At 39.1% G+C, this 22,254-nt stretch overlaps 1 protein-coding gene across 1 annotated transcript in view; it reads right to left on the bottom strand.

The window, feature by feature from the left end:
- The window catches only part of OTC (ornithine carbamoyltransferase), a 55,629-nt gene extending 33,808 nt beyond the window's left edge, over nt 1–21,821 (bottom strand). Inside the window, exons 1-3 of the mRNA XM_006192003.3 lie at nt 21,588–21,821; nt 9,870–10,008; nt 8,312–8,393 (exon numbers count right to left, since the gene is read on the bottom strand). Of these exons, the coding sequence (XP_006192065.1) occupies nt 8,312–8,393; nt 9,870–10,008; nt 21,588–21,664 (298 nt within the window). The 5' untranslated portion in view covers nt 21,665–21,821. The remainder of the gene's footprint in view (nt 1–8,311; nt 8,394–9,869; nt 10,009–21,587) is intronic.
- Nucleotides 21,822–22,254: the final 433 nt, after the last annotated feature.

Raw genomic sequence — 22,254 nt, 5'->3', positions numbered from 1 at the left:
CAACAAATCATTTTTGTTAAGTGTGAAAATGATATTGTAGCTATACAGGAAAATATTCTTATTTATTTGAAATATGCACACTGATGTATTGGGGATAAAATGTCATTATAGCCTTCATTTACTTTAAAATATTTCACTGACAAAAATGAATAGATAAATCAAAAAAGGCGACATATTAACAGTTGTTAGATTGATGTAAGGGGTACTGGTGTGTGTTCATTATGCTCATCTCCCTATTTTCTGTTCATTTGAAAACTTTCTTAAGCAAAAGTAAAACAAAAATATCCACAAGGAAGCAATTGTTCTCATTTCTGTTACTACATTAAAAAATAATTATATTCTACCTATTTAACACTTAAAAGTATTCCCTTAAATATGCCCAGACCAAATGGTTTTTAGCTAGAGGCCACTATGTTCCGACTCTAGAATGACTATAGTCACAGAGCACTAGCAGGTGGTGGCACTTCATAAAGGTTCTTCTGTTAAATCCTTCACTCAGACAAAGAGCATATTAGATATTATTATAAGAATTTTATGAGAAAACAAAATTATGGTTACCAGAGGGGAAGGGGGTGGGTAGGGGGATAATTGGGAGTTTGGGATTAGCAGACTATATACAGAACTACTATATACAGAATAGATAAACAGGGTCCTACTGTGTAGCACAGGGAACTATATTCAATACCTTGTAATAGCCTATAATGAAAAAGAATATATCTCTAAACATATATATAACTGAATCACTATGCTGTACACCAGAAATTAACACAACATTGTAAACCGACTATACTTCAATAAAAATTTTTTTAATTAAAAATTTAAAAAAAAGAATTTTATAGACAGGAGTTTTGAGAGTCAAAGAGTCTAAAAACTTGTTCAAGATTGTTTTTAAGAACCTAGAGCTTTACCAAAGGGGAGCTAGCCCCTGAGCCAACTTCCATTGGGATCTACAGAAACAGGATGACATAGTGGAACTGGACTCAGTCTTCATCTGGAAAATCAGTCAGTTTGCCTAGAGCCCTAAGATCCCTTGCAGATCTGAGGTGCTACATGACAGGTAGAGTCAGAGAACATGAAACACACCAACAGTCCTACTTGCTATGGATCCTGTAATAAAGTATCTGACTCAATTTATGATGTTTGATTGCTACCAGCTTCCAAGCCCATCGTCACTCTCCCTTCTCCTTCTGCCCTATATCTGGGCAAGCTGATAAGAAGGTGCAGATGCTTCCTCCTTTGGCACTAGCGGGAGGTTCAAACTACACAAGTCCTTGCCTGTACATGGGAATCCTCACCCCAGCGCCCCCCGGCCCCAAGCACAATAAAAGCCCAAGCTAATACCATTTCCTTGCTCTCTAATGCCACTTTTGGACCAACTTTGGAGCCAGCCCACCCTCCCCAGAAAGCCACATTATGTGAGTAATAAACCTTTTCATACCCTCTTGGTGCATGTGTGGTATCCTCACTGTCAACAATCAAACTAAATTTGGGTGGGAGGCACATCTTGTGTCTGTTGAGTGACTGCAACAGGTCTCAGCCTCACAGCATGGTTCTGAAATGTACTCATTCATTCTCAAGTATGTGTACATTGAATATGTTATATGTTAGATATTGACAAATACTATATGAAAAATAGAGCAGGGATGGGAGATAGGGACTGTATGGAATTGGAGCTGTCATTTTACCATGATCAAGGAAGCCACAGTGAAACATATCAGACAGTGGAAAGACCATATCCTGAGGTCCTGAGGAAGGGTCAGGACTGGTGGGTTCAAGGCACAAGAAATTTGGCTTGGAAGGTAGAGTGTGTGAGGAGGAGAGTACTAGGCAGTGAGGCTGCAGAAGGACGGTGGGGAGGAAGCAACAACTTTAACTTTTGTTGGAGTAAGATGGGAAGCCATGGTAGGATTGGAGCAGAGGATGACACGATTAGACTTATGTTTTAATAGAACATCCATAGTGGGGGAAGGCAGAAGCAGGGAGACCAGTCAGAAGACCATTGCAAAAATCTGGCTTAGAGTTGAGAGCTTGGACCAGCATGGTAGCAGCTGAAGCAATGAGAAAATGAATTCTTGATATATGTTGAAAGTAGAGCCAGCACTCAGTTGATAACCTTATGTCCTACCTCAATGAAAAAAATGGTAACAGAGACCTTGCAGATTCCATCACCCCATTTTCTCACCTGCCAGCATTCTACTTCCCTTCCTATTAAGCGTAGATGGACTTGCCATGCCCCATGTGTGCACTGGAAGCCATGCCCTACTCATGGACGTTACTCTAACAATTCTTCCCTTTCTCCCTTTCATTATCTGCATCTTGAGCAGGCTCTTCTCATTTTTTCATTCATTAATAAAACAATATGGAAATGTTAGCTATCTTGATTGTGGTGGTGGTTTCATCTATCATCATTGTGGTGTATACATCTATCAAAATTCATCAAAGTGTACATCTGAAATGTGTGTAGTTTACTGTACAGGAATCATACCACAATAAAGGTGTTAAAAAAATAAATAAAATAACAAATGCAAACTTTCTCTTGTGCCTATTTCCCCTGCCAGGTATCCATTTAAGTCTTTGCTTTCTTTGCAGCAAAACTCTTGTTTTTAGTTTCTCTCTCCAGTTCTTCTTGTCTCATTTCCCTCAAATCTATTTCTATAAGGCTTTGGCCCCCCAACACTGCACCAAAACTCCACTCACCAAGTTTACCAATGACCTTCACATTGCTACATCCAGTGGCCATTTCAGTTCTTATTTTTCTTGACTTTGCAGCATTTAACAAAGTTGTTCACCACTTCTCCCGATAAGCTTTCTTCACACACCATCCAGGACACCACTACTCCTTGCTCTTACATCTACCTTGGTAGTTGCTCCTTCTCAATCTCTATTGCTGGTTCCTTTTATTTTCCTTGACCTTTTAATGTTGATGTGCCCCACGGCTAGTCCTTGGTCCTCTTCCCTCCATCTGCACTCATTTCCTTTATAATTGTATCTGGTCCCATAGCCTTAAGTACCATCTGTATGCTGATGACTCTCAAGTATCTCTAGGCCAAATCTCACTCCAGTACTCCAAACTAATATCCAACTGCCTTTTCAACATCTTCGCTTGTGTATCTAATAGAAAGATCAAACTCAGTCCTTCCAAAACTCGTCCTGCCCAACCTGCTCTGTCCCGCTCCATCCTGCTCACAGTTGGTTAGACAGAAACCTTGAAGTCATCCTTGACACCTCTCTTTTACCTGATACATCAGGGATCTTGTTGACTCTCCCTTCAATTCATACCCCGCATCTGACCCTCTTACCCCTTCCTCTGCTACCACCCTGGCCCCACGCTTTATGTACAGCGGTGACCTTCTGACAGCTTTTACTGCTTCTATCTTGTCTCTACCCCCAGCCCCCGCATTAGTCTCAACAGAGCAGAGAGACCCATTTAAAATGCGAGTTACAAAAATAATTTAAAAATAAAATAGTAATTGCAAAAATAAATAAATAAATAAATAAATAAATAAATAAATAAATAAATAAATAAATGCAAGTTAGATCATCTCCCTCCAGTGTTCAAAACTCTCCAAAGATTCCTCCATTTTATGCAGAGTAAAAGGTGAAATTCAAATAACAGAGTACATGTTTTTCCCTCAGTTCCAGGCAGTCTTCTCCTTGCTGAGAGCACTTATCACCTTCCAACATACTAAATCATCCACTTATTTATTATGTCTATTGTTTATTGTCTGTGCCAGCTAGAATGTCAGCTCCATGAAGGCAGGGATTTTTCTCTGTTTTGATCGCTGATACATCATTCTCAGGGACCTAGAATAAATACTGGTATATAGGAAGTAGTCAGCAAATACTTGTTGAACAAATGTCGGAAGGATTTTGACTCTAGAGGGAGGACCCATTCTTTTCACTTACGAACATCTCCTAATTTTGTTAATGGAATTTTCTATTCTGTGTAAAGTGAGCTAATGGAATTTAGTGATGATTATAATCACTCATCACTCTTGAGTACTTAATCTGTTTCTAAGCAGGGAAAATCACCCAAACAAATATGACTACTTACACAGTCATCGAGGAAGTATTCATCGTGTACCTACTATGTGCCTAGCACAGGGGTGAATGCCATTGAGGGTTTGGGGACTGTGGAGAAAGGTTTCAAACAAAGTTTAAGACCTCCTGGCAGATCTGCTCCAAGTCATAGTCTTACTTTGACTAGAAGTCATTTTGGTAACAACCCAGGATTAGTTTGTTGCCTTTTCATTTCTCTCTTTGTGCTGTAAAGATTCTCAACCAGCCTGAACTTACAAGGTAGGAGTAGGAAGAGGGGCTACAGAAAGTGTCCAGAAGTAGGAGTCAAAGCCTTCAACAGTTCTTGAAGGAGATTAAATGGAAGGACTTTACCTCCAAGAAGGGACTGCCTCTGCAGTTTTGGTCACTGATCAAAAAGAAGCCTCAGACCCCAGTCCAAAACACAGGTTAAGCATTCACCAGTTTATCAGACCTGGATGGCAATAAATGTTTCTGGAAGGTGTCAGAGATTCTGAGAAGTCACCGGGAGCTGCCATTGCTGAGGAGAGGAGGGCAGAGGAACAGGTTTCTACTCTCTCTTCACTCTTCATCCACAGGAGTTTGTTTTTATCGATTTCATTTGTTTATACGTACACATCAGATCTTTTTGAACAAAGGATTTCATCTGTTAATATCTCAACTTCTGTCTGGGGAAATATAGTATACCTTATTTTGCTCTTTCTTTTCCTCACAGATCCTTGCAAGCTTTAGAAGAAGGGGTATAGATAGAATGCATGCGCTGGAAGTATCAGAGCTCTGAGGGCTCTTGCTGGTAGAACTAAGGCAGCTATTAACCTCTCTGTGCTGCTCTTTCATACCTGCGGAATAGTATCGTGGTTTTTATATTGCTGCCTTTGTAAAGATGATGCATTCTAAACAGTTTGCCAAGCACCCGCTTCTATTTCTCCTTGAAAGTCAAATACCAATGTTAAACAATGAAAAGAACCATCTCTTAGATTGCTCTGTGCATTTTTCTATCAGCTACTGCACTTACCGAGATTAGTAAAAATGTATTCCTCTATCTGCTCAATTAATTTGCAATAAAAGAATATAATCATCAGTAGACACACAGGAGAATTGTGCGGTTTGCCAGGCAGGCATGCACAAAGAGTGGGGGAGGAATGAATGAGCTACAACTACACACAGTGACATCGATACAGCTCACAAACATAATGCTGAGCGAAAGAAGCCAGACACAAAAGAGCATATGCTGAATGATTCCATTTCTATAAAGTTCGAAAACAGGCAAAAAGAATCTATGAGGTTAGAAGCCAGGATAATGGTTACCCTTGGGTGGGGGTAGTAGCGACTGGAAAGAGGTACAAGGGAGGGCTTCTGGGTGCTGTTAATATCCTGTTTCTCTATTTAGTATTAGTTACAAGCATGTATTCACTGGAATAATTCATTGAACTGTATACTTAATGATTTGTGCACTTTTCAGTAGGTGCCTTACACTTAAATAAAAATACTACAAGAGCAATCAATATGGCTTTATTTGGATGGAGAATTTTATTTTGTCCCCTGAGATAAGTAGACATGCTGCTGTATCTTTGCAACTCAGGCTTGGGATGAAATCCTCAAGGACTGTCCTTTGAGGAACACCCCATCCCAGAGGCTGGCACAAATCAGGGGTAGTGATAGACAGTTTTAATCACATCCTAGTTTCATTCTAAATACCAAGGTAACAGGTTTTGATGAAAAATTGTGCCAATGGACAACTATTAAGATGCACATGTACACAATGAAAATGTTCTGCCCTGTTTTGGGTTGAGCTTTACCATTTCTGTAAGCATTTAAATTGGCTGCTTACTCTGACTGATTCTCCTACTGTTGAGTTTGGCAGGATGCCACATGCAATTAGACCCATGGGTATTTATTGAGGATAATGATGAATACTCTGTGAACCATAACTTTTATGGTCATATGTTCCTTTTTCTCGTGTATTTGTTGTTGTCGTTTGTAATTTTGTGCAGATTTCAGAGCATGTCTTTATGGAAAACCGTCATTTAACAAAATGCTTAATGCCACCTGTAGAAACAATATTACTGGAATAAAACATGTCCATGTGCGAATTAAATTAGATACTTTAAAAATACATTTAACAATGGCTTCCAATCCTGGGTCTGCCATTTATTAGCTAGCTATATGTCTGTGAGCCACCTGCTGAACCTATTTCAGCCTATTTTCCTCAGTGGTCTCACCCTCATAGAGGGGGAGATTGGCATGAGGATTAAGTGAGATAATCTATGTAATTAATGTAGAGCACTTGGTACAGGGTCTGCACCCAAAAGCTTATTAAATCTTTACTCTTGGTTTTATTAGTAGCTTAACTACCACATTATATGTGAATGGTAAAGCTGATAACAGGGATATTTGAAATAAAAAATAACATTCAAACAAAGAAAAGTGGTAGACAATACCAACAACTAAGAAAAAATAATTTGAAAAAAACTTAAAATTGAGCAATTTCTACGTATTAATCAATCCTTTTGATGACTTCAAAAAAGAACACCTCTCTAAAGTAATAATGATTTAAAAATGATAACCAGTGCCAAAAGGAGCAGAATCTGGAAATTACTGGCTGGTTTATACAGTATTCATTTTTCCTTTACTAAACGTCAGGTGTCAGTGTGACCTTTCAAAGCACCCAGCTTTAAAGAGCAAAATGTTCTCATCGGTTTTCTTCCTAGGACTTTAAAGATTAGGTGACACCTTATATGTTTTCTTTCTTCCTCCTTCCTTCTCTCAAGGGGCAAGGGGAGTGCATTAGTAAGAACACTAAACTTGAGATCTGAATCCTGGTGCTATTTGTATTAATTGCATGAATTTAGCAAGACACTTAATCCCTCTGAACTACATTGTGTTATGTATTTGAGGTACCGCATTACTGATAGTTACAAGGCAATAATTGCATGAAGTAGTTGTTTGCTTCTGAGCCCTAGAAAGCTCTGATGCTTGTAAGTAGGATAAGATATACAAAGAATCAACCAATGTGTTTTTGTTCATGGTACCTCCTCCTCGATCCTATCCATTTGCCCATTTGGGCAGTCATATTATTGATTCAACAAAGGTCTGATGGAGCAAAATTGCCGAGAGAAAGAGGAGGTGATGTGTAACAGACCTTTTGAAACTCATTACAGAGATAATAGTTTGAGAAAAAATTGCATTTCAACAGCCTAGGATTTCAGGATCAAACAAGAGACTTGAAAGAATACATGAGTAGTCAGAACCAGTTTTTCCTCCTGCTTTATCACCTGGCCTCCAATACTGGGAACTGGAAGGGGAAGAAGAGCGAGAGAGAAGAAGGAACAGAAATAGAAACTGATGTATCTTTGACACTGTATCCTGCTGTCTGTCCCCCAGGCCAAGTACTGAAGTGTGGGGAGCATGGAGCATGATGGAAATTTCAGATGAGTTTGGGGGACTCCAGAGCTGAGAATATCTGTGTCTTCTTTTAAGACAGAATTCGAGGAGAGAGCAAATGTTATAGAACTCCCTGGCACCCAGCAAGAGGAAGGAGCGATAGAGTAGAGAGAGCCTTGCAGTACCTCTGTGCCAACTGCAGCATGCAGAGCTGCCAAGAAGTTGACAGAACCAAACCAGGAGGTATCTCAGGTCTTGTGATCAGAGTGAAGCAGACTCCACAGTGAATGGGAGCCAGTCAAGGTCCAAAAGAGATACAGAAGTCCCAGCAGATTTCAGTATAGACATTTGATGATGGTATCCTGATTACTAATGACCAGATCCCCATAGCCTGAGATGCCTTGACATTAAGATACTCTCCAGGACTTAACCACGACGGTGGGGAGAGGGGAAAGAGACTCTAAATTGACAAAGCAAACACTGAAACGAATGAGGATTACCTAACATTGCAGAGATTGTTTCCACCATCCAGCAAAGTTGGTACAAACAAGAAAAATCTCTTTACATATTAGAAACATGCATATTTCTTGCTCACATGACTTGGAGGTCTGAGAATTTAAGCCCACTGACATCTTGTAGTGAACACGAAGAACTGTTTGGGACTTTTACTCAAGTCCTCGTGGAATTCCTACAGATGAAGCTAATCTTGCTGCCTGCAGCTTCTGTGAGAATTGGAAAGAGCTTTCAGAGGCTTGCCACGCTACTCCCAGTGCCAATGTTTTCCCTTTGTTCTTGCTAAAGAGACAGATCCCCCCGGGGCCTACTTCTCCCAGGTCCTCACCCTCTGTTCCCCTCGTCAACACAAGTGCGAGTTTGTCTGTGGACTCACCTGTTTCTGTGGACAATCTTGTTCGAGTACTTCTTTTTTCAAAAATCATGCCTAAGGACTTCCCTTGCAATAAAGGCAAATACTGAAAATCAAGGACAAGAATACAATGAAAATGAAAAAGACATTTTATATCCCATATCAAGGATTATGTTTCAAAGCTTATTCTTTACATTATCAGAAAATGTCAAATCATTAACACTGCTCCCAAGTAAGCCTTCAAATGTTATTTAAAAGGTGAATTTAAAGTGTTTTTTTTTTTCATGTTCTATACAAATGGGGGAAGGGAACAGGAACTCCCACAGCTTATCGATGTATAATGAGAAAGTAGGATTAGTTGCTCTGGGTTCAACCTGAACATTTGTCCCAAAGGATATTAACATTGCATACCGGAAGCATCTTCTTACTTAAATTCGTGGGAACCTCTACTAGTGTTCAGTGACCTTGAAGATGCTTTGTTAGGAAATGTTTCCTCAGCTCGGAACGTGCTACTTGGTCACCACATGGGGCACTCAGACTCCTAAGGATGAAGCCCCAGAGTTTCAGCTATACCTTCATCATGCATCCTCGTGAGAGTGCAGACGCTTTGGTTCTGAAAGTCATTTGGAAACCATCTGGAGAGTTTGGGTGTGGGGTTGGACTCTTCCTCTTTCCTCTTCTGTAGATGGACTTGCCAGTAGGATGAGTTCTAGAACAAGTAGATTCCTGCCAGCTAACCTTCCTCACCACAAAGTGTGAAGAACAAACACCTGGGGTCTTGGGGGACCTCTTCTCCTCATTTCAGGTCTTCTATAGGAACGTCAACCCCTAGTAGTTGGAGTCACTCCTGTTTTCAGTTCGTTCTTAGAAACTTGGAGAGCTAGTTAACTAAATTAGAAAGTCAAGGTTGTGTAAAACTTTCTCAACCTGAAATCAGCTCTTTCAAATGCTTTTGAACAAGCTTGGAATATGAAAATGCTTTCACAATTAAGCAGTCTAAATGAAGCTGCGGCATTAATTAAGCGTGTTTCAAACGTAAATTGCTCAACATGCAGAATAATGCTTACAGCTAACCACTGTATCCCCTCTCTTAGCCTACTTTGTTACCATTTAATTGTTTCTTTGCTAATCTAAATTTTTTAACACTGTCACATCATCCTGAATTTTTTGAAATTATCCTTATATGATATATCTGATATTCATCCACAGTTAAAATTTGTTGCTGGGGAAAAAAATATATCATCCTTATTTTTAACTCAATAAAAAACACACAGAGAAAAGAAAGAAGGTATACTTATAAAATCTTTCCAGAGAAATGATTCCTTAGGTTTTGATTAAGTTAATAATGAATTTCAGCATTCCACATGAAAGAAATGCAATGACTTGTCATTGAATAACTGATTTTTATGCTTTTCATATGCCTGTACACTCAGTGATAATCAGTTACCTTGACTGTGTGGTTTCATTACTTAGCTACTGTTTATGAATTTTAATGTATTTTCTTTTCCCTCTTTCTTGGGAAAGGCTGTTTTTTAAAAGGCTGACTGGTAGCAGTGGAAGGTAATATGGAAATGCTACATACCTCTCCTTTCTGTTTTATCCTAAATTTCAGGTCTGCTGATAGCCATAGCATATACTTAATTTCTTCTCCTGTAAAGTTCTTTAGAGTGAGGAGGTCACGACCCTTCAGCTGTACTTTATTTTGTAGTGGTTGTCCACATCTACAAAAAAGAAAAAAATAAGAAAGAGAAAGGGAAATTTATATTTAAGAAAAAAAATCATGTCCTATGGTAATTCATTGTTTAATTCTTGAAACAAACCATAGCAATTCGCGTGTAGCCTCATATATCTCTGCAAAGTGCTCATGCCTTGAAATTGGTATGTGGTTTACATTTTGGATATCCAGTATTTGAATGTTGAAAGAAAAAAGAAATTTGAAGAAAGAGGTTGAATTCTTCTCTGCTGGAAATAACCACGAGTGGCTTTGTACTTAGTAGTTGTGCAACTTCAGGCAAGTTACCTAACCTCTCTCTGCACCTAAATTTTTCACCTAGAAAATGAATATAATAATCTTACAGGGTTATTCTAAGGGTGAGATGATTTACTACATGGAAATCAGACAACATCTGGCATATAATAAGTATTTGGTAAATTTTAGCTTTTATTATTGAAATCATTACATGGTACAAACAGAATTTGTAATGTACATACAATAGAAAATAATTTCATTCTTTTTCCCCTACTGCCCTTCAAATCTGTTCTTGGAGATTTGTTCTTTTCTTGTCCCTGGTCAGACACAATGGACCCTGTTGCTTTTCCAGTAACTTTCAAGGTAAAAAAGGTCCTCTGCTTCCTTTATTCCCTCAAAGAGTCTCAGTGAAAGAATGCATAATTTTTTAAAAAAAACTTTTAAGAAAGGTACTGCAAGTTAACACCCTTTTCCTTCCAGCCCATGCCTAATTCAAACTGGCCTCCTCCACAGAGGGAAGAGGGACCATAAGCTGTCTCCTCTGTTTCTCTGCCTTCAGTTCCTCCAAGTAAAGCCAAGGGAAGGTGAGGAGCTGAGGGCCAGGCAAAGTCTGGCTCTGTTCTAGCAATCTAGCATTGGTGTAGGTGCTTGAGGCTGATTCTCTTCTGAGATGCTTTTGCGGGTCCTTTGGAGAACTCTCTCATCACTGGGAATGTCTCACAGCAGTACTTGATAGTGGACAATTACATTTCCTTTGCCATCCAAGGAAACACATCCAAATTTTTCTGCCGAGATCTCCCCAGCTGAGTGCTTCAGAGTCTCTTGGTCATGATGTGAGACCATGCCACACTAAGTATCTTTCTCCATCTATATTGGTCATGGGAAGCCCTGCATGTTCTCTTCTCTGACAAGAGTCAGATCCATCCCAGTACAGACATTTGTTCTGTCTACCGTCAAAACAACTAGCCACCCAGTCCCTCTTACTTCAGATTTTCCAGGTATAGGCCTGACATCACTCTACTGTGTCCCCAAGCTCTCCTCTTGTAGATGTTGGTGTCATTGGAGCCACTTTCCCTGGCTTGAGGTGAGGGAAGAATACTTCTCCATGTGGGCACATCATCCACAAATCCTCTTCAAATCTACAACTCATCTCTTGGTTTCTGCAATCCATTTGAGAAGCTGGAGGTAGTCACCAATGAGTTGTGTGAACGAAAAATACTGCAAACCATATCAGTAAACAAAGGACGCTGAAGCCATCAAGTCACCGGTAGCTGCCATCCCCCAGTGAAGACAAGCCTGCAGCCTGGCCTCTGCAGCCACTCACAGTGGTGCACTCTGAGAGGACTCAGAATAAGAAAGGCCAGGATACTGGCCCTAGATAGCTAGGTGCTTGTCAAAGGGATGAATTCAATGAGCCCACATGTTTGCTTCCTCCCATACATAGAAAAGCACTAAATGCTTCAACTTGAGATGCCTGGTTTTCTTTAGTTAACAAGTAATCTTTTAATGTTCCAACTACCTGGTCTTTGTTGTAAAGCTCCTATATATCCTAGCTCCTCCCCTGCCTCTTCGGAGCAGTCCCTCAGAGCGGTCTGAGAGGCTGTCATCCTGGACTCAAAGGGGTTCGTGTCCTCAGAAATGTCTGCCAAATAAAACATAACTCTCAACTTTTAGGCTGTGCATTTATTTCAGTCAACAGTTGCAAAACTAATTCTTGCATATCTCCTTTGCAAGTCCTGGTGCAGTGGTCTAGCATCTCACTTTGGAACGAGGGAAGAGTCAGCACCTACCGGGCCTGGGCAGAAACTAAGATAGAGTCCCATTTTAACATTCTGTTACATTGTGATGATAGTAATTGCCATTTGGGGTAATCAGTATATAAAATGGACAGCATTTATTCTTTCAGTATTCCCAGTTATCTCTATTTAATGATAATTAGTATCATATACCATGAGAAAATGGGAATAATCAATTAATTTTACTAGGAACAAAACAACTGTCACAAAATGATCATGTTTGAATTTCAACTTAAGAAAAAAGTGTGTGCTACTTGAGATGAAGAATAAATTCTCTAGTGGAATTTATGTCTTTTTGCAGTAATGACAAGATGATAGGTAGGCAAATCACAAATTCACTCAATTTGTTGTTCCCACTGCATGTTGTCAAATAACTTAGACAAATGAGTATTTCACTAAGTATCCAACTTTCTGACAGAGTTTATTGGTTCATTTAGTGCTCAGTAGGTGAATAGATTTTTTCCAGTAGACCTTCTTTAACATTAAGCCCTTCAGAGATTCTAGTTATTAAGGAAAGGAGCTTCCATAAAAATAGAGGGTTTGAGGGTTAGTTGGCTAAAGGTCGATTGATTTATTTAATATAAGATTTTAATTACATATTCAACTCCAATAGAAATTAGTGTTTTGAGCTTCTATGTGGATCAAAACTTTGGTCAACAATCCTATTTCAAAGAAGTACCATTGTCTTCAACTTTCAAAAATATGTGATTCATATACTCTCCAAATGGAAATTTCTCTAAAGCTGTTGTCCTCCATTTTTTTTATTACAGATCCCTAACATTAAAAAAAACTTGAAATGGATCCATAATGTATGTTTACTTACTTTTAATATATGTGTCACTATTCTAATAGATTATGCACATAACAAAGCATAAAGAAAAATAAATTAATATTCTGAAGTTTAGACTAAGAAGATCCAAATATTTTAAAAATAAATTTATAAATACACAGAAAAATTTTGCTGGCTAAAGAAGTTTCTAGTCTAGATATTCACTTTCTTCCTTTTACTGGAACCCTAGTAAAAAGCCGACAAAACTGTCCAAGATCTGGATAGTGGTAGTCAGTCATTTGATAACTTTAGAGACATGGCAATTAGGCAGGACATTTGTTTTTACATATATATTTTGGTTTTATGTTTGGTTCTGATAATATTAATTAGCAATAATATTAAGCAACACTTAGAATGTACAAGTACTGATATTTGCAAAGTAAAATCTTTGTCTGATATTCATACATTTTTCAGGGTCAGCTGGTTTCTTCTTCTGGGGATCTGTAAACAGGTTTAACATGTCTGGCCCAGAATGGAGGCGTAGCAGCTTAATCTTTGCCAATTCACATTTAGGGCAGCTTTGAGAATATTTTTTCTTCTGGAATAAGGTCCAAGCAACATTAAATCACAGAAGATAAACTCTCTTGACTCCATGTCGTACAACAACACATTAATATTTCATGGCTTAAGACTTCCTCCAATATTATTTTTAAAGGGGAAGAAAAAAAGCTTTCCTAGAAAACCCCAGTCCCTAGGATTCAAGGAATTTGCAAAACATCACTATAATTGTTGAATTCACATCCATCGACAACAGAGAAAACAACCCACAAGCTAATTTTCAGGTCTTTTTTATTACATGGAGCTCAAACTCAGTCTCCTGGTTATTTTGGAGCCCGCAAAATCTGAGTCTCCAAACTGTGGCACTTAAGGGATTTAGTACCTGCCCCCACTTTCCGCCCCTGCAGGGTTTGGTTGTATCTACTCCCCTCTAAATACTCACGGCCTACAGCTTTCACTTAAGAGAATACTATAGACTTCAGAATTGTGGTGTTGTTAAATATCAGAGAAAAAATTGGAAATGGAAAGGAAATGAAAATTTTACAGGGAACTGAATTTTTCTCCCTCTTTTCCACGAAAAGAAATAGAAAAATAATGATGAAAGAGAAGGACCAACAGCCCCTTTAGCTACTTCAAAAAAGCTCCAACTTCCAGCTCTTATTACCAAACAGAAGGCAGATGGGGAGAAGTAAAAGGTCTTTGGGGCTTTCTCAAATTTGTCCTTTCAAACAAGTTTCTAAGTTGGAGGTAGGGTTAGGGTTTGGGTCACAGTTAATGATCTGTTGTTGGGGTCATGTTGAGATGCTCTTTTTATTTCTCCATTGACAGATCTGAGTTTAAAGATAGGAAGAAGACACAAACATCCTGCTTGAATCCTCCCTTCTTATCCAGACCTTTCATTTTCAAATTTATATAGTGACGGAAACCTTATTTCAAATTCTTTTCCTTAGACCACAAGTGATCTGCAAGTCCCTCTTTGTGACTCTAGTCTCCTCATGGCAGCAGCTGATAATGTTGCCCTCACCCCTGTTGCTGTGGGATGACACCACCAATAAATCAGTAAATGTTAGCAGGTAAGCTTTTTTAAAAAAAAAAATACAGACAGTTCTGGCTTTGCACAGCAATGAGGGACTGTAAAGAACAATTAAATCCGAAACGGTTCAAAGCAACCTTAGCAATCAATGGAGAAAATCACAATTGTTTCGTGACTTAAATTTTTTGGTCAAAACATTAAAAACTCTCTTATTGTCAGTTATAAATGATTAAGGAAGTGAAAAAAATAGTAAAATTGATATATACTTGATACACTGTAATTTAAAACATTAGAAACATTGAGAATTAGTGTTTTATTTCTTTGTGAAATCTATCAGGAGTAGTTTGAAGAGTGTATGTGTCTTCTTATTGTCTAACTTATGATACAGAGCAAGGATCTTTTCTGTGCTGTGGTGAACTGTCATACTCCTTTCTAAGTGGGTCAACTTCCAACATTTTATCCTTTACACTCCCAGTATTGTGAAATCTCTCTGAGAATTCCTTTTATGTGAAATGTTTTGCTGGTGTCACTTCCTCTGGAACATCTTTATACTTTTTGTCACAACCTCTGTCTTCATTTACGTAAATAAGTTTATCTTCACTAAGTTCCTCTGGCTGCAGAGATAGAACTCCTCGAACAGTAGTAGGGTCAACAGTCCCACAGTCAGCTATTTCTTCTAGAAATACATTTGCATCTGATTCAGAGTGAACTGCCAGTGTTACCATTTTTTATTTCTCTACTGCACTTTCATCTCTGTCAGACAATTCCCTCTTTTGATTATCCATTTTTATAAAATGTTCCATGGACTTATCAATGGGAGAAAAGAAGGCAGAACAATCATACTCTTTGCTTTCTATATGTGAACTGAGTAACAGCTGCACAGTGGGCAATCACCAACAGACTTTGAAAGAAGTGATGTGATTGGTCACTGATCATGATGCACACCTGTGATTTACATAGTGATTTGCAGACTGAAGAGCTAGCAGTGAAGTTTTTACTTTATGCAGCTACTGACAATTAATTTACCATGGCAACTGAAAATTGACCTGTGTACTTGGAAGACTGATATTATTTAGCTAAACTGTGATAACTGAAATTCCTTCATATTAGGACCATGCAAAGGAAAGACTGCCTGTCCTTGAGATGCTTTCCCCTCTTAGGACTCTTTTCAGATATCACTCCCTCTGTCCAGAACACTCTCCCCTCAGCTCTCAAGGCTGGCTCTTTCTCATCCTTAGGCTGGGGGCTTAAATATCACCTCCTGTGAGATTCCTTCCCTGACTGTACTAAATAGTCTCCACTTTGCTTTCACTTTTAACATAACACTTGTCACAATTTTTAATATATATTTATGTGTCTGTTTATTGCTTACTTTTCATCTCCCCATTAGATTATATGATCCACGATGTCAGGGATCCTACCTGTTTTCATTCATTAATATATCCCAGTGTTTATTGCAATGCCTGGGATACAGTAGGCATTCAAAAAATATTTTTTAAGTAAATGGGTAAATGAATGAGGCAGAAATAAATCAATTTGTATAAGAAATTCAGCCAATTTCTGGGAATAAATTTGGAGAGATTTGCCATGATGGATTTTCAATGTCCTGACTCAAGTCTGATGACAAAAAAAGATACCAAGAGCCCCCCAAACAGAATTAATGTTAAGGCAAGAACAAGTATGGGCCATGGCCCAGGCTGAACGCAAGGCCTAAGAGTCATAGAGGAGAACTGACTGTAGCCTAGTACGTTGCTAAAGCTTACATCCCCTAGGGCTCAACCGCTCCAGTACGGTATTTGCACTACTGGGAACAATGGTTGGATATATGGATGTGAAACAAAAGCAATATAACCTTGGATCCTAAGGAAAGCAGTCTGAGTCAAGTACAGAAATCTGGAAAACTGGGAAGAGGACCTGGTGAGATAAGTTTGTGCCCATAGCACCATGAGGGCCAAATCCGAAGTACATTAATAATGAACTATACCAAAATTTTGGTTACCTCTCTCCATGAACCCCTTTTGGACAGAATAAGTCCCCAGGGTTCTTGGGGACAAAAAGGGTGGAGAGGTAGGTCTGTACCTCTGTCGTACCAGCCTGTGAGTGCTCGAGTGGTTAACTGGAAACATTTTTTTTAATTGTACCTCAACTGGTGAAGAGGGTCATGCTGTTTACACCACTGAAAAATCATTATAGTAGTCACCACCATTCTCAGTTCTGTCCAGGAGGTGGGGCAGGAAATGTTGGCTTTGGGAAAAGAGCTGTTTTTCATAGATATCAAGAGCTAACCAGGAAAATTTATCACTGGAAGGAAAGCAAACACAATGGTTCCAGTTTAAATTCCTATCCTGTTTACTATGTCCTCACAGACCTCCCCTTGGCTCCAAAATGGAGCTGCCACACCTTGTTCCCTAAGCTACTTAAAAATTAGAGGAAAGTAGACAAGCTCCACAGTTGTACCATGTTGGCTGAAATGCCTCCACCACAGGTCCCCCCATTTTTTGTGGTCTGTATCAAGCATTTCCTGCTTTTGGGGGATAAACCCACACTCAAGTTAGCCAGATCAAACTGCTGGCATCAATGGCTCTTCAGTTCTCAAAGAGACCCCATGCTTCAGTTGGAAGCCACTTATTCTAGTTCACGAGCACCTGAACCAAGGCCAGAATCACTGTTTTAGTGTTCCCATAAAATGCTTGGTCTCCTTGTACTCAAGTGTGTCTCCTTGGTAAACCAGATCTAAACCACATTATCATTCTTCAGCCAACACATAACAGGAAGGATACAATATTGGAGAAAACAATGGGAACCACGAACAGATTTTCCGTCAAAACTGTCATTGCAGTCTAGTTGAAGCTAGAGCTTTTGAAAACGGCAAGACTCGTTCATTACATTAATTTTATCCCTGGAAACCCCAAATTTCCGGGATTTCTCAACCCCAAATCACTGAATGCTAAGAAGTCAGGCCAAGGTAATAGTAGATCCTTCTGTTAGCTTTACCCAAATATCTTTCTAGCTAGAAAATGGAAGAGTATTCTGTATGGCAGAATGAAACCTTTCATTGCTGGAATCTGCATTTTCCAACTGTAGTAAATTGTTTGGAGTAAGGAGGTGGGGGGACCTGGATATGTTCCCTTCTATAATTGTATTCTGTTGGAAGACAAAGTGCTTAATTCGACTAAAATGTGGCTCATCAGAAACTGACTTTTCCAGAATAGGAAAAAATTCAGTGTTAAATGATATTTTGATCCCCATGGAGAATTTGAGATAAAGACTTTAGCTTCTGGAGGCATAAGAGAGGGCTAATGCACCTAATGGCTGAGATTTTGGTTTCTTTAACATTGCAAACTGATACAAAAGGCATACTTTCTTGGTGTTTTTTTCTTCTTTACTGAGATATTTTGGTTATATCTTTAAAAAAAAAGAAGGATATTGTACAGGGGTAGATTGGCCGACTTGATCAATTTGGAAGGATCAAAATAGTCAAAGCAGTGGAATGAAAAGTTCAGTGGGTTTAAATATTCAAATTCAAGTCCTAGTTCACCCTATGACCTTGGGAAGATCATTTTCCATCTTTGGCCTTAGTCATCTGAAAAAGTAAGAAAATGAACTAAAAATCAGTAATTCTTCATGTCTTTGTCTTCCACAACACTCAGGCAGTTTATAAACACAAGATTTCCCACAGGCCACACAGAAGCCATCTGAATTCTCAGTGACCTAACTTTAATTTCATCCCTTTCTTTCCATCTTGGAAAGCCATATTGCAATGCATGCAAGGAAGAGCCACTCTATTTTCACAAAACCCTTGAATCTGATCCTATTGATTTGGAAAAAATGCCCAAATCATTTCTAAATTTTCTTCATTATTAACAATAATAATAATTTATGAATAAAAATATACTTGCAACCTTCCTCACTGTTGCCACATGTTCCTATGTGATATAAATTACTATTGATAACTGGTTTCTAAGATACCTTAGGTGGTCAATATTCAAAAATCATGGAACTTTCCCCTCAGCTGAAAATTGAAGCGTGGGATGAGAATTAGCTTTGTGCAGACCTACAGTCAAAGGGTTGGAAACCCGAAACTGTTGAAAATCTGTGGCTGCCTCTGTTTCTTTTATCAAAATTAGTAAAGTTTGAAATTACTAAATTACTGAAAATAACAAACTAGAAATAAAACCCCAAGTCTACTGTTGGCCAAGGGAAACATCATGCACGACCCCATTCCATTCCTGGTCTCATGCCTTGTATAGTTCTCTGAAGTCAAGAAATAGGTTTTATAAAAGGCATTCATTTTCAGTTATGATGGAAAATGTGAATAATCAAAGAGAACTGTTTTCTCTCCTCTGCGCAAGAGCACAGATGGCCTGTAATCACTCCGTCTGTGTGTCCACGTGTGTATAGATGGGCATGTGTGGGATGAAGGGGACATAATGAGATCTGTAAGCCCTTAGAGAGGTCTGGAATGAAATACCTGAAAACTAGTCACCTCCGGCTCCAATCCATAACCTCCACAGAATTGGGTGGCTTAGCTCAATATTCTCTGAAGGAATTTCTATTTGTGAGATGAAATTGAACCACACTTATAAATTGGTCTTCTCTGATAAAGAAAGAGATTTTTTTAGTGGTTTCTTTAAAAGCTGTAAGTGGTTTCCTTAATAGGCAACAAATCATAGGACACTGCCTATTATCCAAACACACAACCAGGCTCTAGGGCCTTGTTTGTGAGATGAAAAGCCTATGGAATGGGTGTTTTTAGCAGTCTTGGTGTCTGATCCTGTTGATTTTGTAAAAAAAAAAAAAATTAATAATAATAATAATAATAATAATAATAATAATAATAATAATAATAATAATTGTCTAAAAATGATTGATCCTGTGCAGATGGCTTCAGCCTCCCTTGAGCAGTGATTTTATCATGTCTATGGCGCTATGGCTGCTAACTTTAAAACTGTGCAGTCCCTGTTTGGTAGCATTGCCAAACCCTAACCACAGAGTTCCTACTACTCTCTAGTGCTAAACTCATGTGGGATATTTTGTAACAAGGGCCCTCCACCTTTCCCAAGAGGGACGGGGAAGAAAAGGACCCCAAATCTCTGGAGAAGGCTGAAAATCAAAGTAAAAGTACCATATAGGCAGAGGTGACGGGGAGATGTTCTCTGTTGTTGAGGGGTCGTCAAAGGCTGTAGGTCTTATTGGAGATCAGCAATTCTGAATTCATCTAGCTGGCAGGTAGTGTGGCTAACTAAAAGAGTAGAAAAGAAAAATACTCACGCTACATGAAAGTGACATCGTTTCAACAAAATGTCATTTTTCAATGGAGACTCATGTTCTTAAGTTTCTAATAACATGAGTGCTTCAAGGCTTTCATATTTTCAAATTGCAGGTATGGATTTAGGCTGATTTAGCCATGCTTTTGCCTTAGCCCCCAATCACTATGGGAGATGGCTAGCCAGGATTTTCAGAATCGTAGTCTGGCTACTAGACATAGAAAATAGAATATTAGTAAATACCAAAAATGCCTAAATATTTGGATGCGATTTTACTTGCAAAAATTTAACCTATACTAATGGTAAAAAATGAAATCAGTCATCACTGTGATTTTCAAAGACGAGTATAAGTTTTAGTTCCAAGCTTTGGTTATTCATTCAGTTGATAATTTCCAGCTCAGTGATGATTCTTTGTTAAAAACTATGGAATAAAATTTCATCACGCCTTTACCTGGTATAACTCAGTGGGATGGAATGAGAAAATAATGAACATGCGTCTGTTGCGTTATAGTTTTCACACACATTATCTCGCTGATTATTGCTAGACTGTGACTTCATGTGTCTGGAATGAAATAGCTTATTTACCTTATTTACCTCTATATCTCCAACACCTTGCTTAGGGCATGGCATGAAGTAGGTTCTCAATAAGTATTTATTAAATAAATGATTGAACCATCCCGTGATGTAGGCTGAGCAGTGATTACACTTTCTCCCATGTTATAGGTGAAGCAACACCGCAGGAAAGGTTAGTGGCTTGCTCAAGGTTGTATAGCCAGCGAGTTGAACCCAGTTATTTAGTCTCTAAAACCTGAGCTTTCCTTCAGATTCTGGGCTTCTGTGGTCTAACTCTGGCACTAATTAGTAAACCCCATAATCCCTCTGGGCCCCATTTACCTTATCTGTAAAATAAGAGAAGGCATTCTTCTGTGGCTCTGAGGCCCCAACTACATCTGATTCTATGGGCTTAATTTACAGTATTATTCACAGTGTTGGTCCGGCTTCTGAGTGATGGTCATGATGGAGTCCAGAGAGTCCAGAGCTGTCAGGTGGCCCAGAGAAGGGATGCCCAGCGCCACTTCCTAACAGTGGGAGAAAACTTCAGACTAGGAGCTTCCAATTTTAGAAAGTCATTGAGGTCGTTTTGAGGTTGGTTTAAGTTGTAAAGAGGCATTGGGAAAATTCAAATTGTTAACATGCAACTACTCTAGAAGCTCTCTAGCAACAGTGTCCGAATCTGATGGCCTTGCTTAACTCATCACCCCGTCCCTGTCCCCACAGACACACTCCACGCCATCTTCCACCATACGCATGCCCAATGACTCTGAGCAGGATATAGTTTTTATAATGAATTCGTCGGAGATGGACTCCTTTCACATGCTATGAACAATTTCAGAAATAGATTTCAGATTTGGATTTTATTCCCAAAATATCATTATCCTCATCACATACAAGGCTTCTTTGCAGCAGCTTTGTAAATATTTATCTAGCCATTCTTTGGGATCTGTTTTTCCAAAGAGCAAGTCAGTCCCCATGCCCTAGAATGATATATTGTTTTCAAACAAACCCAAATACAAGCTGAAGGCCCTGTGCAAATTAATTCCTCTAATTTCCTGCAGCCAGTTGCTCCTTTAGAATGTACACAAATGGAAGATGTCAAGAACATTTAGTCTGTTATACCTGCCACAGTTACCCCCACCCCCTACCCTCCGGCGCCCGGTGAAATCTGATTACAGGGGACTGAGCAATGAAAGCTCAGCTGGAATTAGAGACAGCTGTCTCCAATAAGGGTCGAGCCTGGCACTACACCCTGCAGAAAGAGGCTGTAGGAGGCTGCACTCCTCTGCAGAATAGAATTTCATTTATCACCATGGTTCCGAAGTCAGACTCAACTCTCCGACCATCACTTACCGAAAATTTCGAACCACGAATCTGGGACCATTTGTAAGAACTGCATTGTTCAACAGGATCCTCAAATTAAACAGCATCTTCTTTTGACAGTGAAAAGGATGATTCTGTGCTCCTGCAAACGCCTCACCAAGGTCGCCAGTGGGGTCCACGTGAAAGCTAAGAATGCTTCCAATTGCAGTGAGAGAGCAAAGGTAAACATCACGCTTCAACTACCTTATCAAACTCCTGGTTAGAGATACTGCAGGGCAGGGTACAGGAGCGTTTGAACTTTAAGCCAAGCTCCACCGCTGTGTATTTTTTTTTTTTTTTTGAGAAGGAATCCTGACTCTTTTGGTGCCCAGACGCCTCATTTTTCATAATATATTTATGCTGTCACATACTTGTACAAAATCAATTGACAAGTACTCATTGAGCGGATAATATATGTAAGACACTGCAGTGCTGGCTGCTATGAAGGTACATAGAAATAACTCACTCAGAAAATGTGAATTGGCAGTGCAAAACCCCAGGTGTAGATGTGACATCCCTGAGTATTTCCAGGGGTATCACTTTCCTACCTCTAAGGCCCAGCTTTTCCACAAAAACAAATAGGAAGATGTATCCTGGAAGCTATATATATACATATATATATATTTGGTAGAAAGAAGCTGGAGTGGGGATAGAGATG

Source organism: Camelus ferus, chromosome X (genome assembly GCF_009834535.1).
Source record: "Camelus ferus isolate YT-003-E chromosome X, BCGSAC_Cfer_1.0, whole genome shotgun sequence".
Taxonomy (NCBI): Eukaryota; Metazoa; Chordata; class Mammalia; order Artiodactyla; family Camelidae; genus Camelus; species Camelus ferus.
This window is presented reverse-complemented; position numbering and strand designations above follow the sequence as displayed.